Source organism: Molossus molossus, unplaced genomic scaffold, assembly GCF_014108415.1.
Source record: "Molossus molossus isolate mMolMol1 unplaced genomic scaffold, mMolMol1.p scaffold_m16_p_22, whole genome shotgun sequence".
NCBI lineage: Eukaryota > Metazoa > Chordata > Mammalia > Chiroptera > Molossidae > Molossus > Molossus molossus.
Window position 1 is genome coordinate 38,275,504 of NW_023425358.1, and position 22,507 is coordinate 38,298,010.

Here is a 22,507-nt window from a genome sequence, read left to right on the forward strand (position 1 = left end):
ACACAGACGTGCGCGCCCACGAGCCTGCATGCACTGTATCACTGTCAAGCTCCTTGGTTGCCGCAATGTGCTGCAGTTATGTATGATGTTACTACTGGGGGAGAGCGGGGGATTATCTCTGTATAATTCTTACTGCATGAGAATCCACAATGAGCTCAAAATAAGTTTTTTAAATTTTATTTTTAAAACATTAGTTCCCAAACGTATAATTACTTTGTTTTTTGGTAAAATGGAATTACTATCTACTCTGCAAAACTTTTTTTGCATATTCTCGGGAACACAGACGGTAAAAGCAGTTTGAAAGGTGCAGAGTCGGCACACACCACGGGGCCTGGGCACCCTTCTCCTTTGGGCCCGCCAGCCTTTGGGATCTCCAGCCACTAGCGATGTCGGGGTACCTGGCAGGAGGCCCACTGCTTCTCCAGGGGGTAGGTTCACTCAGGTTAGTAGCAGAGACGTGATCGGATTTTAAGAAAATAAAGAAAATCGCCAAGTTGGCAGCACAGTACAAGGTAAAAAAAAGCATGGATCTTGAGGACCAAGTTGGGCTGAATTCTCCTTCTACCAAAACCAAGCCGAGGCGGTGGGTCCCGCGGTGCGCAGGGTGCGCAGACGGGGCTCTTGTGTTCAGCGGGTGCTCAGGAAACAGTGTTGGTGACACTTAGTGGAGGTGAACAGGAATGTGGCGGCACGTGTGCCTTTCGCTCCGGCAAGATTCAACTCTGAGCCGTCAGACACTGGGGGGACTGCGCCCCCCGTCCCGCCCCCACCCCGCGGAGCCCGCCGCGCCCCCCGCCCCGCCCCGCCCCCACCCGCGGAGCCCGCCGCGCCCCCCGCCCCGCCCCCACCCCGCGGAGCCCGCCGCGCCCCCCGCCCCGCCCCCGCCCCTCGGAGCCCGCCGCGCCCCCCGCCCCGCCCCCACCCCGCGGAGCCCGTCGCGCCCCCCGCCCCGCCCCCGCCCCGCGGAGCCCGCCGCGCCCCCCGCCCCGCCCCGCGGAGCCCGCCGCGCCCCCCGCCCCGCCCCCACCCCGCGGAGCCCGCCGCGCCCCCCGCCCCGCCCCCGCCCCTCGGAGCCCGCCGCGCCCCCCGCCCCGCCCCCACCCCGCGGAGCCCGTCGCGCCCCCCGCCCCGCCCCCGCCCCGCGGAGCCCGCCGCGCCCCCCGCCCCGCCCCGCGGAGCCCGCCGCGCCCCCCGCCCCGCCCCCGCCCCGCGGAGCCCGTCGCGCCCCCCGCCCCGCCCCCACCCGCGGAGCCCGCCGCGCCCCCCGCCCCGCCCCCGCCCCTCGGAGCCCGCCGCAGACTCAGCCGCGCGCACCGTGAGGCCGGGTCACCTCGACCTGCAGCATGAACGTGGGTGCAGGACCCGCCGCAGCTGCGAGGAGACTGCAGGAGACGCCGTGGCTCCCGCACGTCTGCTCCCGGCAGCGCCACCTACCCCGCACGCCCCCGCCCCGTCCTCCCTGAAGCTCCGGCCGCCGAGAGCGGCGTGAGCCCGGAGCCCCGCAGGGAGGAAGGGCTCGGGCCCGCCGCCCGCCCTGGACGCCCCTCACCGGCTGGCCTCGCCGTCCGCGCCCGGCTCCGCCTGCCGCCGCCCGCTGTTCCTCAGCACCATCGCGCCGCCACCGCTGTCCCAGAGAAATTTGGCGCGCTCCCACCACCTCTCGCGAGAAACCGGAAGCACCCAGCTGCCCAATCAGGAGGCTCCTCGCGCCCCACCCCGCCAAGCTCCAGTGGACGCTGGCGCCCGAGGGGAGGTGGCTCTCCCGGGACTCAGGTGAGGAGTGCGCAGGCGCGTCGAGCTCCAATAGCCGCCGGCGCCCGAGGGGAGGCGGCCCGTTAGGGACCCGAGGAAAAGTGTCCGGAGGCGCGGGTCGCGCACCGCGGGCTCTGTGCCGGGCAGCGCTGCGGGCCACGGCTGGGCGGGAACTGTCTGGCGGTCCCCACGCCCAGCCCCCGGCGGACTTGGGGCGGGGTGGGCGCCCGGAGTGCGCGAAGGCGATGGCGCCGGCGGCGTCCAGGCTGCGGGCCGAGGCCGGGCTCGGGGCGCTGCCGCGGCGCGCGCTCGCCCAGTACCTGCGCCTCCTGCGGCTCTACCCGGTGCTCACCAAGGCGGCCACCAGGTCGGCGCGGTGCGGGCGGGGCCGGGCGGGGGCGGCCGGACACCCCTCGCAGGAGACGCCCCCCGGGGTTCCGCGTCGAGCGAGCCCCCGGGGCCTGAAGCGCAGCACCTGCTGGCTCGTGCACGGCTCGGAGCCGCAGTTCGTAGGCTCTTGAGCTGAGCGCCCGGGAGCCGGACGCAGGGCAGCACGGGGCCGGGAGGACTCGCCGACGAGGCGGCCGGGCGCAGGGCCAGGGCGGGGGTCTGAGCACCGGGGGTCGGGGGCGGGTTCTCTTCCCCGCCCAGCGCCGCGGGGCTGCCGGCTGGCTCCGCCCTTTGATCGCGAGCGCAGAACCTTTTCTGAGACCGCTCTCCCTTCTTGACTTGCACTGAACTAATTGGACGAGGTCGTTCGCTGTGCTCCGCTCAGCCTTTCGTCAGTGTGCACAGCGTGTTCCTGTGTGCCGGGCCTTAGGTAGGGCAAGGCCCTGACCCTCCTGGAGCTTGCGTTCTGGTGAGGAACTCGACCAAAGGCAGGTGAACATGTGAGACGGGGAACTCATCCACCGAGGTGACATTTGAACAGAGTCCCGAATGGAGGGAGGCAGAGGGAAGCCAGTGCTCTTTGGCAGAGGACGCAGCACAGCAAAGGTCCTGAGGGAGGAGCCAGCCCATGATGGGGTGGAAAGGTCTTGTCGCCGAAAAAGTGAACAGTGAGTAAGGGAGAGGATGAGGAAGTAGCCAGGGATCAGGCCAAGGTCTTTATCACTCACACTGAGACAGCTTCTGGAAGGCAGCTGTAGACCAAGCCTTGGAGCACCTGGGCCTGTCTCCATCTTTTCACTGACATTTTTATTGGGATACTTGTCAATTCACATGCAGTTACAAGAAGTAATACAGGAAGATCCCTTGTACACTTGCCCAGTTTCTCCCATCGGCAACATTTGTAAAACTAATACAAAATCACAACCAGAACACTGGCATGGGCACAGTCCACAGATCATGTTCAGATTTTCCCAGCTTGTCTTGTACTTGCCACGTCTGTATTTGTGTTTAGTTCTGTAGTTTTATCACAAGGACAGGTTTTATCCACCACCGGAGTCAAAATACAGAAAATTTTCATGGTAAGGGCCCCATCCATTACCTCCCTCCCACAACTGGTAATCTTTTGCAAAATTACAGAATAGTATCACCACAAGTTGGAGTCTTGCTGTGCTCTTGTGTGTGTGTGTGTGTGTGTGTTCTGTAGTATCCTCCCCTTGATTCAGGGACCTTGCATTGCAGCTCCTTTGATGAGACTTGGTCTCCACCCATCCCCAGCATGCTCTAAGAACAACCCTGCTAACTCCTTGCAGGAACAGAGCCCTGCTGTGCTCCTGTTTACTTCTTACCTCTCTGTCCACAGTGGCATTTTGTCAGCACTTGGGAACTTCCTGGCCCAGATGATTAAGAAGCGGAAAAAAGAAAACAGCTCTCAAAAGCTAGATGTCAGTGGGCCTCTCAGATATGCCATTTATGGGTGAGTTCCACAATGGGGCTGGTTTACCCAGCCGCAGACTAAGTACAACAAAACTAAGGTATCAAGTTTCTGGAATAATCTGATTTGGAGAAATAATTTTAAAAAGTATTGAAGTAATCATGGGGAAAATCAGAACAGTGGATAACATTAACGTCACTTATTTTCTAGTTTTACAATTATTTTCAGTTTCATGGGTGGGAGTGGCCTCTTCATTGGGCTGAGAGAACTAAGAGCAGATAACTCACCTGAACCTAACATCCTACCTCAAGACCCAGAGACCCCTGAAAGGGGGAAACAGACTCACACATGGCCAGTTTGTTATTTTCATAGCATAAACATCCAGAAAAGAAATACTTAGGTGTCTAGAAAAATGTCCAGTTTCTGAACCACTTATTGAATTGCAAAAGCACAGAGATTTCAGGAGTCTTACCAATTAAATCCACCCTGAGTTCTCTGGCCCACATTAGCGTTTGTATAGATGGATTGTTTTGAAGTCTTTTGCAACAACTGATTTTTTTTTTCAATTCAAAATTCACAGACACCATTTTTGTAAGTATTGTTAATTTCGTTCATCACAGCTTTTTCCATGATGTATTTAAAGCTGTAATTCCATCCCCCTCCAGAGAGGGAAAGTGTATCAGAATCGGCTGAGAGGCCCAACCAGCCGGTTTCCATCCTCAAGACTTCTGTTTTCCCACTGAGCACCCTGCTCTAGGCCTCTTGTCCTCTGGCAGGGTGGGAGAGGACAACTGAGAACCAGTTGTTTAAAGACTTTCAGTGTCAGAAGCTGGGAGACTGCTGGGTCCCTGCCCATTGTTTTATTGCTGAATTGTCAGGAGCTGCAGGTCTGTTGTCCCAGTGGATGTGGTGGCTGGGCTGGTTCTCTGCGCACTTTGGCATGAAGAGCAGCAGGGCGGGCCAGCCAGTGCACAGCCCCAGGTCTACCCTGGCTAACTACCCAAGAGGGTTTGATGAGAAGCTCTAACACCGGGGGCTGGGGGGTCCACTTATTTATTACTGAGCATCTTCTGATCCAGGCCCTGCTCAGGCTCTGTAGACAGAGCAGTGAACAGACAGACACAATCCTGTCCTGGGGTGGTTTTACCTTCTCAGGGCACAGAGTGGGCACTGTATAATACATAGATGAGATCAGGACATGTAGTGATAAATGCTCTGAAAGAAAAAACAGATGGGGCCTGGAACAGAGACTGGCCAAGAGAGCAGGGTTCGCTATCCAGAACAACCAGGAAAGACCTCTCCAAGCCAACAGTGTCGAGGAGTCAGCCATGTGAAGATGGTGCGGATTGAAGGCAGGCATGAGTCTGGTCTGTCAGAGGCAAAAGAATGCTTGGAGCAGATTCAAAGGAAGCATGCTTTCTAGTCAGACTACAGGCCAGTGTGGTCAGTGCTGAGGCCTCGAGGCAGGGTTTGGGACCTGGTGTTTGGGGGTGAGCCTAGACCTGAGAAGGGCTGTCCAGCTCAACCCCTGTGGGCCTCAGGTTCTTCTTCACAGGGCCGCTGAGTCACTTCTTCTACCTATTCATGGAGCACTGGATCCCTCCCGAGGTCCCCTGGGCAGGGGTCAAGAGGCTCCTCCTGGACCGCCTCCTCTTTGCACCGGCCTTCCTGTTGTTGTTCTTCGTCGTCATGAGCTTCCTGGAGGTTGGTCTCTGCTGCAGCACTACCACAGCTCCTCGCTGGGCAAAGGGGTTCTTAACCCGGCACCAGGGGATGGAATTCAGAGGGTCTGCAAACTTTTCATGACACTCAGATAGAAGGTTCACATTTTCCTTGATGAACGTCGGGAAGCAAAGCAGTGGTATTCGCCGTGCCTGTGGGTCTGCAATGGAAATCACATCAGTTAGTGTCCCTGAGTGTCCTTTATGCCCCTCCTTGCACTTGCTGCTAGGTCTTGTCACTGAATGTGTTAATAAAGCACATACACTAGTCCGTCGTAAAATTTCTCTGAAGACTTTGATAGCTGTATTCAGTATAATTGTTTCCTCTGTAGTCCTGTTTATTTTATACATTATAAAACATGATTCTGAAAAGAGGGTCCACATGCTTCTCCAGACTGCCCAAGAGGTCTGTGGCCCAGAGTTTCAGACCCCAGTGATGTTGCAGAAGCCCGAGCTAACTCAGTGCCTGGACACTCTAAGGGCTCTGAAGAGACTGACTAGACTTAACGTTGGAGCCCATGGTGGGACAGGTCTGCTGCGATGTGCCCAGCGCAAGGCCTTCCCAGTTCACGCACCTGCACCCCTTCACCACCAGCTCTCTGTCCATCTGCTCTGTGCCCAAAGTGTCATGTTCTGTCTTAAAATTTGTTTCAAACAACCACAGCAGATAAAGGCTTCTCACTCAGGTTTTATTTTGAAACATCTCAAGTTGAATATCCTTGATATTAAGGAGAATATCCTTGTGTAAAGTGACCCTGGGGATAAGTAGGGAAGATGTTTAGACTTAACTGATTGCTAATAAATCCCTGATAGTAAAAAGAAATGTTTGGGGAGTCCTTGGGAAATCTAAGGCAGGAGGAAGCAAAAGGTGTTCACATCAGAAGTGAGGGTACCATGGCTGTTTATATTTCCTTCCAAATATGAAGGGAATATATTTTCATTAAAAAGCAAAAACCCTTGCCCTGGTCAGTTTGGCTCAGCAGTTAGAGTGTTGGCCCTCAGACCAAAGAGTTGTGGGTTCAATTCCGGTCAAGGGCACGTACCTTATTTGCGGTTTGGTCCCTAGCCCTGGTCGGGGTCCTGCAGGAGGCAACCAATCAATGTGTTTCTCTCACATTGATGTTTCTCTTTCCCTCCATCCCTCTCTCCCACTCTTCCTGAAGATAAATGGAAAAATATCCTCAGGTGAGGATTTTTAAAAAATAGCAAAAATCCTGTACATATATGTAAAGTGTTACCAAAGTGCATAAAATACCCAACACATAAATGATATATGTGAGCCCTGGCCAGTTTGGCTCAGCAGTAGAACATCAGCCTGTGGACCAATGAGCCCCAGGTTCGATTCCAGCCAAGGGCAAGTACCTAGGTTGAGGTTCGTCCCCTGGCCCTGGCCAGGGTTGTGCCGGAGGCAGCCAGTCGATGTGTCTCTCTCATGTTGATGTTTCTTGCTCTCTCCCTTTCTCTCCCTCTCTCTCTACCTGAAAATAAAGAGGAAAATATCCTCGAATGAGGCTTAAAAAAATAAATTAAAAAAAAATACGTGAGACCGCACTAGACCTCACACTCAGTCACACATTCCAGCGGCTGCTGCAGCTCGCGTTTAAAAAAAATGTTTTTCTTTATTAATAGAAACATCGATGAGAAAGAACATTGATTGGCTGTTTCCTGCATGACCCCCACTGGGGACTGGACCCACAACCTGGGCATGTGCCCTGACCGGGAATCAAACCAGCGACCTCTTGGTGCAGGGTCAACACTCAACCACTGAGCAACACCAGCCACATCCCGCATTTTTTATCACAGACCTCATGTTATAGCATTCCACCATGTGCCTGTCCCTTTTGTGTAAGAATTCCTGTTTGGTTAATTCCTAAAACCATTGTCCAAAAAGGTCACCCTCATTTGTGATGCAGAACAGCAGCTGACATTCACTGAGCACCTTCCTTGCCCTGAGCCCTGCCTGGAGCGCTTCCTGTCACTTTGGCCTCCTGTCTACCCCATTACACGCTGAGGAAGCTGAGGCACAGGGGTGGTCACTGGCCTAGTGTGGTTCCTGCGATGTGAGTCCGGAGCCAGGCTTTGTGACCTCAGTGCTCTCCGCCCTTATGGCTTTTTTCTTGTGAAGTTCACTTCTCACACTCTTGACACTTGTGATTGTGTTTTTCTTTTTAAAAAAAATTTCCCCTTCATTGATTTTTAGAGAGAGAGGAAGGGAGAGAGAGATAGAAACATTGATGAGAGAGAACATCGATTGGCCGCCTCCTGCATGCCCCTCACTGGGGATCAGGCCCACAACCTGGGCATGTGCCCTGACCAGGAACCAAACCTGCGACTTCTTAGTGCAGGGTTGATGCTCAACCACTGAGCCACATTAGCTGGGCTGATTGTTTTTCTTTTACATCGTTTGCAATCTGATAGATGAAAAATGTTTTATATCTATCTATGAAGGTGAACACCTTTTTATATGCTTATCTATTTCTTTGGTGAACTTTGCTCATTTTCTATTACAGTGCTTGCTTTCTCCTTACTAATTTGTACATTTGTTTATATTAAGGATATCAATCCTGTACCAACTACAAGTTACAGATATTTTCCCCATTTTTTAGGCCTTTGTCTTTTAACATCATATAGTTAAAAATTTTAAGTTCTATAAATGAAGCTTTTTAAAGCCTTTCTCCATATAGGAGTGTCTAAAATGCAGGTATTCAGATCTATTATTGTTTCCTTTGTGGGCTTCCTTAACGGAAGACATTGGGAATATTCTATCTTCTACTCTTGGGATTTTATTCTGTACATTTTGGTAAACTGAAAGATAAAAGAAATATTCTGCACTTTCCTCTAGTGTTCTCATGGTTTCATTCTTATTTCTAGTGGGATACATACTTCTCTTTTCCACTTAAATACAAATTGTCTCATGACCACTGATTTAACAATTCCCTGTATTTTGAATCACTGACTAATTATATTCCCATATATATAGGCCATTATCTGGACTCTGTTCTTCTGATTGATTCTATTCATTTCTATTCTTTCTTTGGCTGTTGCTACAGACTCTTCATCATCATATTTTATAGTATTTTAAATCTGTGGTAAGGTAGGTCTCCCTCGTTATCCTTTTCAAGGCGGCTGTTACGCATTTATTCTTCTAGGGGATATTTTAAATCAATTTATTGGGGTCCATTTTTAAAAAATTGACAAGGTTTGGTATGAAATGCATCAACTTTGGAGATTGTTTTGAATTAAAAATTTTCTTTCTTAATTTGAGAGAGACAGAAACAATGAGAGAGAGAGAACACTGATTGGCCGCCTTCTACATGCCCGCCACTGGGGATTTTGGCCCACAGCCTGGGCCTGTGCCCTGACTGGGAACTGAACCCAGGACGCTCAACCACAGAGCCACACCACCAGGCCAAATTTTTATTTTTAAAATTGCTTTTGAGAGAGGAAAGGGGAGGGAAAGACAGACATTGATTTGTTGTCCCACTTACTCGTGCATTCACTGGTTGCCTTTTGTATGTGCCCTAATGGGAGATCATACCAGAAACCCTGGCATATGAGGAGGATGCTCTAACCAACTGAGTTACCCCTCCAGGGTTTGGAGATTATTTCGGAAAGAACTGACAGCTGAGCCATAGTAGCAGTTCAGGTGGGTAGAGCCATCAGGTCGGCTCTGGACAAGGGGCGTGGACAAATGTCACCCAGTGTGAGCTGTGCTCACTTTTGGGGGGATCTCCTAACTGGATGGTGAGCTCCTTACAGATGCACCGCTCATAGCGCACACGTGTGCCGTCCACGTTTAAAGGAAACAGTCTACAGCTGAAAAAGCCCCACTGCGTTAGGTTTGGGGGCCCCCTGGTCTTGGTGCTCCAATCGCAGCCTGAGGGCGGTGGGGCTCGCTCACTGTCTGCGTTTCCCTCCTTTTCAGGGTGGAGACGCGGCCGCCGGCGCCGCCAAGGTGAGGAGCGCGTTCTGGCCGGCGCTGCAGATGAACTGGCGCGTCTGGACCCCAGTGCAGTTCATTAATGTCAACTACGTCCCCTTGCAGGTGAGGCCGCCCGCAGGGCGCAGGACCACAGGGTGTCAGCCTCCACCAAAGGCCGTTTCCCATCAGCCCAGTTTTCCCCCTTGCAACAATCTTTGTTTTCTCGTGCCTGGGTGTCACCCAGGTTCCGGAATGCTTAAGGTCTGGATCCGGGGCCAAAGCACAGCAGCGGGGCTCCCGAACGAGTGTTCATATTCATGAATTTGTCCCGCAACATCTATAGAAAGGCCTAGTCCGGGGACATCACGCGGGTTTCCTTGGGATGAGGCGTTCCCGAGTTGCGGCCGAGCGCGCACGCAGGTGCAGAGCAGCAGCAGGGAGGCGTCACTTAAGTGACCTTACAGCTACACCTGAGCGTGGGGCGGGGCTTGGTGCGGATTGGTTGCACCAATGCTGATGAGAACACCTGCTGGTCAGACCCAGCCTCATCTACTGTCTGCCCAAGTACAGTCCTTGTGCGTCCAACTCCCAGGGCCACTTTCTGGAAGAAAATTTGCTAGCAAACTCCCAGGGCCACTTTCTGGAAGAAAATCTGCTAGCACGGCTCGGCCCAGGTTGATAACAGCCACGCAGCAAACAAGGATCTACAGCTGGGTCCTAGAAATCCACTGCAGGTTTCCTACCTCCTTTCCTGCTGTGACGGCCGCATAGCAAGCTATTGCCCACCAACAAAATGCAGCAACATGGAGGCCATGTTTCTGCCCAGGAAAGCCCATCATACGCCCAGTGTCCAGGGTTAAAACTGGGGGCTGGTCAAGTAGGTAACTCTGCCTGCGCGGACCAAAATGCCAGGCTGCAGAGGAGAGCAGGCGGTTTGCAAGCAGGCTAGGCACTGGGAGCCGTTCTCTTATTATCACTGATTTTTTTTAGACAGGAAGGGAGAAGGGGAGAGAGATAAACATGGATGAGAAACATCGATGGGCTGCCTCCTGCACGCCCCATACTGGGGATCGAGCTGCAACCAGAGCATGTGCCCTGACTAGGAATCAAACCACTGACCTCAGTGCATAGGACAACAATCACTGAGCCACACTGGCCGGCAGACCAGGAGCCATTCTTATCAAGTGGGCAAAGGTGGGACCCCTGATATTATCAGGCCTTCCAGGACAGCAGTCTGAGGCCTGCCTTGCTAACACTTTTTTGCACGCCATTTGAGTCGATAGCTTGTGAAGGCTGGTTTCCACCTGTTTAAATTTTTTTTAATCCTCACCCAAGGATATGTTTTTCTTTGCTTCTAGGGAGAGAAAGGGAGATGCAGAGAGAAACATTGATCAGTTGGTTGCTTCCCTTACATACCCCACCAGGGATTGTGGGTATCCCAACAGGGAATTGAACCCGAGACCCTTCTGTGCACAGGACAACACTAACCAACTGACCCACCCTGCCAGGGATACACCCATTTTAGAGAGAGGAGGGAGACTACGGCAGAAGCCCCTTGGGAAACAGCTACATTGAAAGGATGGTAGGTGGAGGGAGGAACAGACTCTGTGACCCGCACCCCCCACCCCCATTCCTTAGCAGAAGCCCCTGCGGAGACCACGACAACCAGCGCTATGTTGGAATGAAAGGCAGTTAGTTTCCATCTGCTAAAACAATGACCTTATGGGTGACCTTTTCAGGAGCAATTTCAGTAGCTCTTTGGGGCTAAAACCAGATTGCTGTGAACTGAGCGGTGGGTAGGTGAAGAAGTGGGGAGAAATGATAGTTGGGAGAGGGCAGGAGGAGGATATGAAGTTAGCACAGTCCGATCTTAAGGAGATGGGCACTGCTGCCCTAATGGGAGGTAGGGGCTCAGGTGTCAGCAGAGAAGGGCTTTATGATGAGATGAGAGGAGGTGACTGTTACTGTGAACATGATAGTGGGCGCTGGACCCACCAGTGGATGAACCCTGCCCCAGGGACTGGTGTCTGGTAAGCGCTGTCAGGGCCTTGCACTTACTTCAGCTTGTGTTTTCTCTGCAGTTCCGGGTGCTGTTTGCAAACCTGGTAGCTCTCTTCTGGTATGCCTACCTGGCCTCCCTGGAGAAGTGAGCATGATCTGGAGGGAACGTCATGCACACTGCTGAGCTGCATCAGGGGGGACACTCACCTGCCCAGGGCGAGCACTAACAGGACTAATCTGACTCTAGACCATGTGACTGGTGGAGAAACAGCAATCTCTTAGTGTCAGAAACTTGTATTTTTAAAAGGCAGTAGTTGAATTTGGGTGGTGCTGCCCAGAAACTTAAAATACGTAAAGAAGGGTCACAATAAACTATAATGTAGCCTTTTTGGGGGTGACTTTCTCAGAATGACTACTGTGGCTTTGGAAGAAATGCATGATCAGAGGGCTGCCTTCACATCTTTTTTTACTTTAAAAATAAATCATGGTGTCCAGCCGGCGTGGCTCAGTGGACTGAGCCTTGTCCCATGGACTGAGAGGTCCCGGTTTGATTCCCAGTCAGGGCCCATGTCCCGGTTTCGGGCTCGATCTCCAGTAGGGGGCGTGCAGGAGGCAGCCAATTGATGTTTCTCTGTAAAAAAAAATCAAAACACATTTAAAAAAGTATCATGGTAAAATACACATTACATACTACTGTGCCATAGGAAAAGGCCCTTCTAGGCCAGGACTTGACCCTGATAGTGTGGGAGGCCATATGATAGGTATACGCCAACCTTCAGCGGATCTGCTCTTCCCCCACTGCTCAGGTACCGTTACCCTCCCACCCCTTTTCTCACTCTCTGAACATTCCTTCCTGGAAGTACCCACCTAGCGTCCTGGATACAGCTTCCCTGGGAATCTCAATTAGGTATTTTTTTAAATTTTCTTTTGTCCCATGTGCTGTTTTAATTTAACCAGAGCTTGTTTTTCCCTTTTTTTTTTTTTAATCCTCACTGGAGGACATTTTTCCATTTTTTTTTGTTCAGATAGAGTGGGAGGGAAAGAGAGGGAGAGAGAGAGAAACATCGACGTGAAAGGGACACATCGAGTGGCTGCCACCCGCACAACCCAGTCAGGGCCGGGGACAAACTGCAACCGAGGTACGCGCCCCTAGCGGGAACCGAACCTGGGTCTCTCCCGACCGCAGGCCAACGCTCTAACCGCTGAGCCAAACCGGCCAGGGCGTTTTTCCCTTTTTTTGAGCTTTGTCTTTCCCAGTCAGGATTTCCTCACATGTCTGTGATCCCTGGTTGTGCATCAGTTTGAGTGAAAGCCACTCAGGAAATCTTTGGAAGCTCAGTGTGAACGGGCTGCACTTATCAAGTGGCTCCCTCTGTGGCTCAGCGAGCAGGACTTGGTTTTGTTTTGTTTTTATCCTCACTCGAGGACATTTTTCCATTTTTTGTTCAGATAAAGTGGGAGGGAGAGAGAGGAAGAGAGAGAGAGAAAGAAACATCGACATGAAAGGGACACATCGAGTGGCTGCCACCTGCACGACCCAACCAGCACAGGGGAGAAACTGCAACCGAGGTACGTGCCCTTAGTGGGAACCGAACCCAGGTCTCTCTGGACCACAGGCCGAGGCTCTAACCGCCGAGCCAAACCCGCCAGGGCAGGACTTGGTTTTGTTGAGAACTGCCCGTTGGCAGTGACTGAGGCCTTTGCTCTTGGGCTGGCGTTTCCCCAGAGGAATCCTTTCATTTCTTACCTGGGGGAAGGATGGTGTTTGCAGTGGAGCAGGCACAAGCCTACGGGCCAGCGTTCTCGTGGCTCGCTGCGTCCCAGTCTTAGCTGCCTGGTGTCTCAAACCAGGCCTGGTTCAGATCCCCTGGAAGGAAGTTTCTCTGTTCTCCCGCCACCACGGAGGCGAAGTACGGCATGTGCAGGCGATGGCAGGAGGTAGAGGGGAGCCTCCGGTTCATTCCCACCCACCATCCTTTCTCAGAGGCGAGGCTGCGGTACCTCCCAGACCTTCCTAGACCCACTAAGTGAGCTCCTTCTTGGCTTCCCTCAGTACAGGCCACGGGTGATGTCTTCCCAGATCAATAAAGATTTGATTCCCAGCTTCCAAAATGTTGTCAACTGATTTACTCTTTGTAGTGGGCTCGGATACGTCCTTGTGTATTTATCATTTTTTTCTTTTCAAATCTTTTATCTTTACCAAAGGACATTTTTGCATCTTCAGATAGAGTGGGAGGGAGAGAGAGAGAGAAACCTCGATGTGAGACACGGAGTGGCTGCCACCCACACGAGCCCACCTGGCCGGGGACAAACTGCAGCCAAGGTAGGTCCCCTGGGCCGGAGCTGAACCCGCTTCTTCCGCGGCCGACGCTCTAACCGCCCAGCCAGGGCTGATCAGGTCGCTTCTTAACTTAAAACCTGCAATGACCGGGAACCCCACTTCCGGGGATGCACCCAAAGGAAACAAAGCAGGGGCTCACGAGACTGACACCGTGTTCACAGCATCAGTCACCACCGCCAAGAGAGAAACAGCCCTGGGCCCTGGACGAGGGCTCAAGACGCGGTCTGCACGCGGGGGCCGCCGGGCGAGTGAACTGAGCGGGCCGACGGAGCCCGCGCGGGACTGCGCGGGACTGCGCGGGGCGGCGCGGGGCGGCGCGGGGCGGGGCGGGGCGGCGCCAGCCGAGAGCGAGGCCGCTTCCCGCCCCGCGCTCGCACGTGGGTGGTCGAGGACGGCTCCTGCGTGAACCTCACTCCGGCAGAAGCGAGGCAGGCCCCGCGGGGTTTCACAGTTCGCTAAACAGAGCCCCAGTTCTCACCTCCACTCGCGCTCCAGGGCGGGAGTGACTGGCACTCGGACCTTCGGCCGACAGTGCGGGGAGGGAGGGTCGCAGAACCGTCGCTCACCGCGGAGCTGCGCCTAGTTCCGGAAGGCAGAGGTCCCGGCGGCCCCCGCGGCCCGGGCGTCCCAGGAGGCGGGACTTCCGCTCCGCGGCACGGCCGGCCCGCCGAAAGCGCACGTCCGAGGTAGCGTGCTCCTCGCGGCGCGCCGTCCGCGCCCGTCTGCGCGTGCGCGGAGCGGCGCGGGACCCGCAGGCATGGCGTTCCGGCAGGCGCTGCAGCTGGCCGCCTGTGGCCTGGCGGGGGGCTCGGCCGCCGTGCTCTTCTCGGCCGTGGCGGTGGGAAAGCCCCGTGCGGGCGGGGACGCGGAGCCGCGCGTGGTCGAGCAGCCGGCGTGGGCGGGGGCCGGGCGCCCCGGGCCCGGCGTCTGGGACCCCAACTGGGACAGGTGCGTGCCGCTGTGCTCGGTCTGCCGCGGTCGGCTCGGCAGGGCGCGCGAGCCCCGCGCGGCGTCCCCGGCTGTGACGTGGGGCGCTCGTCCCCGGGGTCGTGTTGAGGAACGCGTACGTGGAAGCGGGACAGTGGGCATTTTCGGTTCTGGGCAGAGGGCTTGGCCCTCGCGGTGGGCGGTCCCTGCGGTTTCCCCCTCGGCTCCGACTCCGATTGGAGCCCGTCGGCCGTCCCAGCGCTGAGCGGAGGCGCGTGGGTGCGGGAGCGGCCTCGGGGGCGCTGCCGGACGACGCGCAGGGACGCGACCAGCAGCCGCCCCTGGGACCTTGGGTCCGGCCCCGGCCCCAGCCACGTGTCCCATTGAGCGCTTGAAAGGTGCTCCTGTGAGCAGACCATGTTCAGTTTCCTTTCCTGTTGGTTGAAAACCAAAGCAGTGCGGACGTGTGGGTACTTGTGTGCCGAGAGTATTTGTGATACATCGGGTTAAATAAAGTGAGACACTGAAACGTCACCCGTGTTTTCCTACCTTTCCCATGTGCCTGCTTAGACGTTTACAATTACGAGGTTGCTGGTGTTGTGTTTCCCCTGGACAAACGGTCCCGGCTCCCGTTGGACACTTTGCTGGGTGAGGGGCACAAAACACGTTTATTCTTAGCCTGATTATATCAGGAATGAAATAAAGATTCTTTATTTTAACCTTTAATTTTTAAACGATAAACTTATTTTTTAATAGTATTAGATTTGCAGGAAAATTGCAGAGATGACAGTTCCTGTGTACTCCACACCTGATTTTTTCTGTTACTAACATCTTACATCAGTGTGGCACATTGGTCACAACAACCCAGGTCAACTTTTCTTCTAGAGTCCCATGGGACAGTTCCCTCGGACTCCTCTTGGCTGGGACAGATTCTTACTTTTTTGTTTTGATGACCTTGACAGTCTGTAGATGTTCCTCAGTTGAGATTTGTCTGTTTCTCATGATTAGACCGGAGCTATCTTCTCTTTTTTAGACATCAGAACAATCTTCTGAATGTCTTGGGGCTTTTTGAGAAAACAGGTCCACTCTGAGGTTGAAGCCTAGATTCATGGAAGGGGGGCTGTCCGTGCTGGAAAATTCCACATCTGCAGCCTCTTCCTGGGAACCTGGTCCAGGGCGGGCTCCTGGTCTGTGCCTGAAGCTCCCACTCACCTGCCACTGCAGCATCACAGCCTGGCTGTTCCAGGCACCATGGGCTCACCCGGCCCAGGCAGAGCCCTACAGTCACCACTGCTGCCCCAGAGCCCTTCCCAGCTGAGTATGTGGCCCTGCACTGCCAGTATCACAGACGTTCAGTTTCCATGGACTCGGCTCTGAGGCACCAGGCATGCCGGCCATCACACCTTGCTTCTTTGCGGCTTTGCTGCTGCGTCCCTGCTTTTCCCATCATTTTGTAACATTCCAAGGTGCCATCCAGTGTGTTCCATGACCACGGGACTGTTTCCTTTCCACAGTCCCATGTGCTACTGAGCATTTAAAATGTGCTCAGGCCCTGGTCGATTTGGCAAAGCGGTTAGAGCGTCGGCCCATGGACCAGAGGGTCCCAGGTTCAGTTCTCGTTAAGGGCATGTACCTCGGTTGCAGTTTGTCCCCAGCCCTGGTTGGGGTTGTGCTGGTGGTAGCCACTCGATGTCCCTCTCAAATCGGTGTTTCTCTCTCTCCCTCTCTCTCGCTCTATGTGAAGATAAAGGCAAAAAGAAAAAAGAAAATGTCCTTGGGTGAGGAAATAAAATGTGTTCGGTGTGACTAGGGAAGTGGAACTTCAATTTTATTTCATTTTTATTATTTTGAATTTAAGTAGCCACATGGACAGCAAGCTCAGGTCCAGACTCAGCCTCAGTGTTCTCTTCATGGGGTAGTTCTGGCTGCCCTCCCACAGCCATGCCTTCCTGTTACCTGGCTTTGTTTCTGCCCCTGGTCACCCTGCTGTTTGCTGTCTGTCCCTGGGAACAGTTGCACAAGGGCTTCACGTATCCTGCTCCCAGTCTGGTCACCCACAGTAGGCCTGGCACTCAGCTCTGGGGTGGACGAAGGCATTGGCTCCTTCCTGTGCTTTCCCAGGGCAGAAAGACCGTCAAGGGTGACATGTGAAGAAGGGTCACAAGGACATACTGTCCCCTATTTCATCACCAGGCGGGAACCACTCTCCCTGGTCAACCTGCGGAAGAGGAACCTGGACTCTGGAGACGACGATGTGACGTCCAGGATAGACCACTGCAAAGCCAAGGCCACGCGGCACATCTTCCTCATCAGGCACTCCCAGTACCACGTGGACGCCTCCCGGGACAAGGACCGCACCCTGACACCCCTGGGTATGTGGCTGGGCCCAGTCCCAAATGACTCCTAAGACTGCTCTCCTTGGACCTGTGTCAGGGACCCTTGGCCCAGTTTCAAGCAATGTCATTATTGGTAATTATCAGCCTCCAACACAAGACAGACTTTGAAACGTACTCAACTTAAAAAAATATATTACAGGCAGACCTTGGAGATACTGTGGGTGTGGTTCCAGACCACAGCAGTAAAGCCAGTTGTAATTTTTTTGCTGGTGGAGGGTCTTGCCTTCAACTTGTAAAAAATGCAGTGTCTGCAGGGCAAGTAAACAAGGTTGTCTGCGCAGTGTGTCTTGCCGCAGGTGATGACATCTACAGACCTCAGCAGGGGCTCAGTGTCTCCCAGAGGCCTGCAGGGGGGCACCGCATGTGTAAATCTGTGTTCAGAGTTTGCTTCGCAAGGGTAAACTGATGCAATTGAGTGATGGCAGCTCCAGCCACCCGCCTGGCAGAGGGATGCTCTTGCCAAGTGACAGTGCGGTGGGTGCGCCCCCCCTGGACCTTGTGTCCCCCCTGGACCTTGTGCCCTGAGCTGGCGCACCCGCAGAGATTCCTGGGAAGGCATGTGCAGGGTGCTCTGAGGTAGTGTTTACATTTTAGATATTTTTTTGTTGAATGGGATATTCCCCGTTGGTGCACGTATTAAAAATTCAGGTAGTAGAAGGGTTGGCGGCCTCTCCAACCACTGTGCCCCTCTCCTTGCTCTGGTTCCCGGTACAGAAGTGGGATGTGAAGCCGCATCCACGGGTGTCACTGTGCCGCTGAAACATGTCCTGGGGGTGCTTCCACTGGATGTGTTTAAAATAGGCACTTGCTTCTGCACAGTCTGTGCTTGTGATGCTGGGGTCATCGGCTCTCCGTGTTCACCTCTGTGGTGCTCGCACAGCCAACAGGTCACAGGTGTTCGAGACTCAATCTTTATACAAAGTTGAGTGAGTGATGTGAGGGACTCAGCAACGGTAGGCCGGACCCCACCCAGACATTGGAGATCCTGTACTTTTGTCATTGTTTTTAATGTTTTTTCTGCACGGGGCTGAAGGGAACTAGATAGTCTCGTTGTTTTATCTCTTCGATACCTGGCCACCAGGAGGGTCTGTCCTTGTCCCCTGACCGCAAGGGTACTTGGTAAGGACTGAAGTATTTGTGGGGTAAACAGAGGGGACTCCAGCAGCATGTAATTCTCCGTGTTTTACCTTCAAGGTCGTGAACAGGCTGAGCTAACTGGTCTCCGACTTGCAAGCTTGGGGTTGAAGTTTAATAAAATTGTGCATTCCTCCATGACCCGCGCAGTAGAAACCACGGACATCATCAGCAAACACCTGCCAGGTGAGTGCGGGCATCCCCGGGTCCCTCGGCAGCCTGAAGGGACACACGGAGTTAGTAGGCTGAGTCCCTGCTGCTCCACAGGTGTATCCACGGTCAGCACAGACCTGTTGAGGGAAGGCGCCCCCATCGAGCCTGACCCACCTGTGTCTCACTGGAAGCCAGAGGCTGTGGTAAAACTCCCCACGATGGTCTCCTCCTTGTCTCTTGCTGACCCTCTACCCTGGGCAGTTCCCCCTGCTCCCTGTACTCGGGCTGGCTGTCTCCAGGCTTAGATGCCTCACTCTGCCCCCAGCAGTATTACGAAGACGGAGCCAGGATCGAGGCCGCCTTCCGGAACTACATCCACCGGGCAGATGCCAAGCAGCAGGAGGACAGTTATGAGATCTTCATCTGCCATGCCAACGTGATCCGCTACATCGTGTGCCGGTGAGGGTCCTTGGCGCCTTTAGCCTCCTCCCCTGCCTCTTTGGCCGTCATGTCCTGGAGGCCCCGTGTCTGCTGGAACATGTTTCATTGGAGATTCCTGTGGTCGTGTTCTTGCAGCAGTAGCACAGGTCCCAGGCAATGCGAGCATGGTCCCTGGGTGAAGGCGCTATGTGCGCTGGGCTCGTCACTGCACAGTCGTCCTTTCCCCGGTGACAGCAGTGCCTGCATCCCTGCCACAGGGCTCCAGTAACTTAGTTCAGAGCAGGAGCTGACTGCTCCGTGTGCTTGTATCAGGTGAGCTCTTGGATCTTTGTTTTATGCTGGATCTCATCCACCTTGTTGGTCATCTTGCTGCTCCATTGCTCCAGCACTGGTCATCGAGAGCTCCTTCCGGGCCTCGGTGTCCTTCCTGGCTCCACAGGAAGTTCCAGAGCTCTTGTGACACCAGCCCTGAGCTGCCGCTGCCTGTCACAGGGCCTAGAGTTGGGGATGCCAGCTGGGTGCTTGAGTATTTAAAGTAACTGGCACCCCCGCCCACAATCCATTAGAAAGTGTCTGTCAGTCACTCCCATCGCTGAGGGGTTCCCCTTCTCGTGACGAGTCTGGCAGGACAGGACACAGCACAGCTAGCTGCCTGAGGCCTCCACTCACCATGCTTGACCCCTAGGCCTGTGGCAGGGGCTCTAAGGGACCATCACCCCTCCGATGCCATATGCACAGCCCTAGTGAGAGGCCCAGGAACCCTGGCTCACTCGGGGCTCCCAGCTAGACCAGTGCTGCTGGGGACGGGAGGGCCCCTGGGCTCCGTACTCCAGCTCAAATGCTCGGGAGGCGCAGCCTCGAAGCTCCTATGCTGGCGCGTGTGTATTCCTTGGGGCACCCCACTGCTGCTCCGGGCACCTGAGGGTAGCGCCTGGGTGGCTGCTGTACTGTGTAGACACAGCATCATTCCATATCCTGGGACAGGGTTGACCTAAGCTGTTGCTGCTAGGTGACTCCCTGCTGAAAGTGCACGAGGAGTGCTCAGGGGCTTGGAGTGGAGCTGACCTGTGTTACCTCCAGGGCCAGAACCAAAGCCTCTCCATCGTGACTGAGGGCACTTTGCTGGCTAACTTAGGACAGACGCTCTGAGGACAGTGAGGGCGACAGAGTTTAAGGAGCATGAAGGTTATTCCTTTATGTTGACAAAATGCATGGCACGTAAGCCAGGCAATGCTTCTTGTCCCCACCGAGATCTGGGCATAGAGGATGCTGATGACCAGTAATGCTGGACTGCTTAGCAGCGTTCCTTTGAGCATGGAAATGCTACAGGGTTGTGGGCTGTCACTGCCCTGTGGCCCCTGGGGGAGGCTCTGCGTGTGTTTTGCTGTATTGGGGGCTGCCCCAGCCCGTCTTTGTCTCACTGGAAACAGATTGTGTGCTCTTAGAGGGAACTGGGGTGTCTCTGACACCTGTGCAGGCTAACCCTGTCCCATAGATGGCGTCAGCTGGGCATCGGCCTGTCGGCCTAGGGTCTGTCTGGTCTGCAGATTGGGGGCTGGTAGCTCTTCAAGTCCCCTCCAGCACGTTCTTTCTAACCCCCCAGGGCACTGCAGTTCCCTCCAGAAGGCTGGCTCCGCCTCTCCCTCAACAATGGCAGCATCACCCACCTGGTGGTCCGGCCTGATGGTCGCGTGGCGCTCAGGGCCCTTGGGGACACCGGGTTCATGCCTCCTGACAAGATCTCCCGCTCCTGAGGCCCCCCTGGCATGGGAGCTGCCAAGAACACAGACACAGACGCCTTGCCTCCGTCCCCTCCACAGGCTGCACTGGGATCACTTCCTTTCTTCAGGACCAGGTGACGGGCACTGAAGTGTCTAAAACGCCGCTTTCCAGTCCTTCCTTCTGGCCCAGGATGGAAAAGGCACGTCCAGGCCAGACCAGCCTGGCCCTTTCACCCAGTTCCCTGCTTCAGTCTCGTCCACTGGGACGAGCCTGTGGGGTTCAGGGAGGCCTCGGCTGCCACTGCGGGGACCACTGCAGATCCACAGCTGGCCACACGACCCCTTGAGTCTCTCTCAGCAAAGCCTGTTGGGCAACAGGGACTTGGAGGAGGGTCCAGCACTTCCATTCATAACTTATTTTTCTTGGCATAGTCTTTTCATTTCTTAAAACCCTTTGTCACTTCAATATTTGTCTGTCAATTAGAGATTTTCTGCTGGGTTCTCACATAGAAAACCAGTGTCTCACTCCAAAGTCATGCACCCCTGACACTGTTGAATCTGAACTCACCTGTGTTATTAGGCCTCTCCTGACACACAGGAGCACCTGGGCAGGTGAGGGAGGGGATGAAACCTGCTGGTCTCATGGGGGAGGGGCCAGGTGGACAGCCCAGGAGAGTCCTGTTTAAGTAAAATATCTGACAGCTCGTTCTGTGTTTGCTTCTGGCTGTCAAACCTTGATGCTTATGGATTAGAATGTTTGGACATGATGTATCCATCCCAAATTATCTTTTTATAAAAACAGTACAATTTCTATCAAGTGGTTATGAACATTTTCTGCAGTCAGTGCAACTAAATGGGATATTTGATCTATTTCTCTGTCAACTTTGGAAACAACTACAAAATAAAATTTTATTTTACTGGTTTTCAAAGTACTAATTTTGGTGTTTTAAGGAAAACAGGAAGCCACCCAGCTTTCAGGCCCACCCAAGCTGTTGCCAGTTGCTTTACCATAGGATTGGCCTGTCTTGGATCCTGCTTAAGGTTTTCCTAAATTCTTTCAAACAAGCAGCATCTGGTCTCAGATAGTCCCATACCTCTCGTTAAGTAATACACTGAAACAAACACACGGAGGCAGCCAAAATGAGGAGACAAAGAAACAAGTCCCAAATGAAAGAACAGAACAAAACCCCAGGAAAAGAACTAAATGAAATAGAGATAAGCAACCTAATAGATGCTTATAAGGATGCTCAATGAACTTAGTAAGAACCTCAGTGAACTTAGTGAGGGCCTCAAGAGCATAAAAAAGGACCAGTCAGAAATGAAGGAGGCACAGTCAGAAATGAAGGAAGCACTAACTGAAATAAGGTATAATCTACACAGATTCAATAGTAGAGTAGGTAAAGCCAAGAAGCAAACCATCAATTTGGAATATAAGGAAGCAAAAAACACCCAATCAGAACAGCAAAAAGAAAAAAGAATCCAAAAAAATGAGGATAGTGTAAGGAGCCTCTGGGACACCTTCAGGCGTGCCAACATTCGCATCTTGGGGGTGCCAAAAGGAGAAGAGAGAGAACAAGAAATTGAAAACCTGTTTGAAACAATAATGGCAGAAAACTTCCCTAACTTGGTGAAGGAAACAGACATACAAGTCCAGGAAGCACAGAGAGCCCCAAACAAGATGAACCCCAAGAGGCCCACACCAAGACACATCATCATCAAAATGCAAAAGGTTCAAGACAAAGAGAGAATCTTAAAAGCAGCAAGAGAAAAGCAGTTAGTTATCTACAAGGGAGTTCCCATAGGCTGTCAACTGATTTCTCAAAAGAAACTTTGCAGGCCAGAAGGAAGTGGCAAGAAATATTCAGAGTGATGAAAAGCAAGAACCTACAACCAAGGTTACTCTATCCTGCAAAGTTGTCATTTAGAATTGATGGCCATATAAAGTTTCCCAGATAAGAAAAAGTTAAAGGAGTTCATCACCACCAAACTATTTTTATATGAAGTGATGAAGGGTCTTTTTGAAGAAAAAGATAAAAGATACGAACAAACAAAATGGCAATGAATACATATCTATCAACAATTGAATCTACAAACAAAATGAACAGGCAGAACAGAAACATTCTCATAGATCCAGAGAACATTTAGTTGGTTGCCAGATAGGAGGGGTTTGGGGGAA

The 22,507-nt window shown here is 53.5% G+C and overlaps 3 protein-coding genes and 1 long non-coding RNA gene across 7 annotated transcripts in view; 2 read left to right on the forward strand and 2 right to left on the reverse strand.

Annotated features, from left to right (window-relative positions):
* POLE (DNA polymerase epsilon, catalytic subunit) overlaps nt 1–1,611 on the reverse strand; it is a 44,708-nt gene extending 43,097 nt beyond the window's left edge. For both annotated transcript variants that reach the window (XM_036276267.1, XM_036276266.1), the window contains exon 1: nt 1,550–1,611. In XM_036276267.1, the coding sequence (XP_036132160.1) occupies nt 1,550–1,611 (62 nt within the window). The remainder of the gene's footprint in view (nt 1–1,549) is intronic.
* A 338-nt stretch (nt 1,612–1,949) lies between these two features.
* On the forward strand, nt 1,950–11,603 carry PXMP2 (peroxisomal membrane protein 2). The gene is made up of 5 exons (XM_036277119.1): nt 1,950–2,119; nt 3,503–3,616; nt 5,116–5,278; nt 9,221–9,340; nt 11,299–11,603. The coding sequence occupies exons 1-5, from the start codon at nt 1,998–2,000 to the stop codon at nt 11,365–11,367; spliced, it is 588 nt and encodes a 195-aa protein (XP_036133012.1). The 5' UTR covers nt 1,950–1,997; the 3' UTR covers nt 11,368–11,603.
* Nucleotides 5,273–14,140, reverse strand: LOC118640219. 2 transcript variants are annotated; one of them, XR_004961339.1, is made up of 3 exons: nt 14,038–14,140; nt 12,966–13,436; nt 5,273–5,456 (listed from the first exon to the last, which is right to left on the reverse strand). It is a non-coding gene; the product is annotated as an uncharacterized LOC118640219 (long non-coding RNA). The 2 variants fall into 2 exon arrangements; XR_004961340.1 differs by lacking the exon at nt 5,273–5,456 and adding an exon at nt 11,813–11,849.
* Nucleotides 14,141–14,274: 134 nt separating this feature from the next.
* On the forward strand, nt 14,275–21,245 carry PGAM5 (PGAM family member 5, mitochondrial serine/threonine protein phosphatase). 2 transcript variants are annotated; one of them, XM_036276359.1, is made up of 6 exons: nt 14,275–14,507; nt 16,680–16,858; nt 18,077–18,202; nt 18,284–18,372; nt 18,495–18,628; nt 20,214–21,245. In XM_036276359.1, the coding sequence occupies exons 1-6, from the start codon at nt 14,317–14,319 to the stop codon at nt 20,362–20,364; spliced, it is 870 nt and encodes a 289-aa protein (XP_036132252.1). In that variant the 5' UTR covers nt 14,275–14,316; the 3' UTR covers nt 20,365–21,245. The 2 variants fall into 2 exon arrangements, with proteins under 2 accessions (XP_036132252.1, XP_036132253.1); XM_036276360.1 differs by having other exon boundaries at nt 14,317–14,507; nt 18,498–18,628.
* The last annotated feature ends 1,262 nt before the right edge of the window (nt 21,246–22,507 follow it).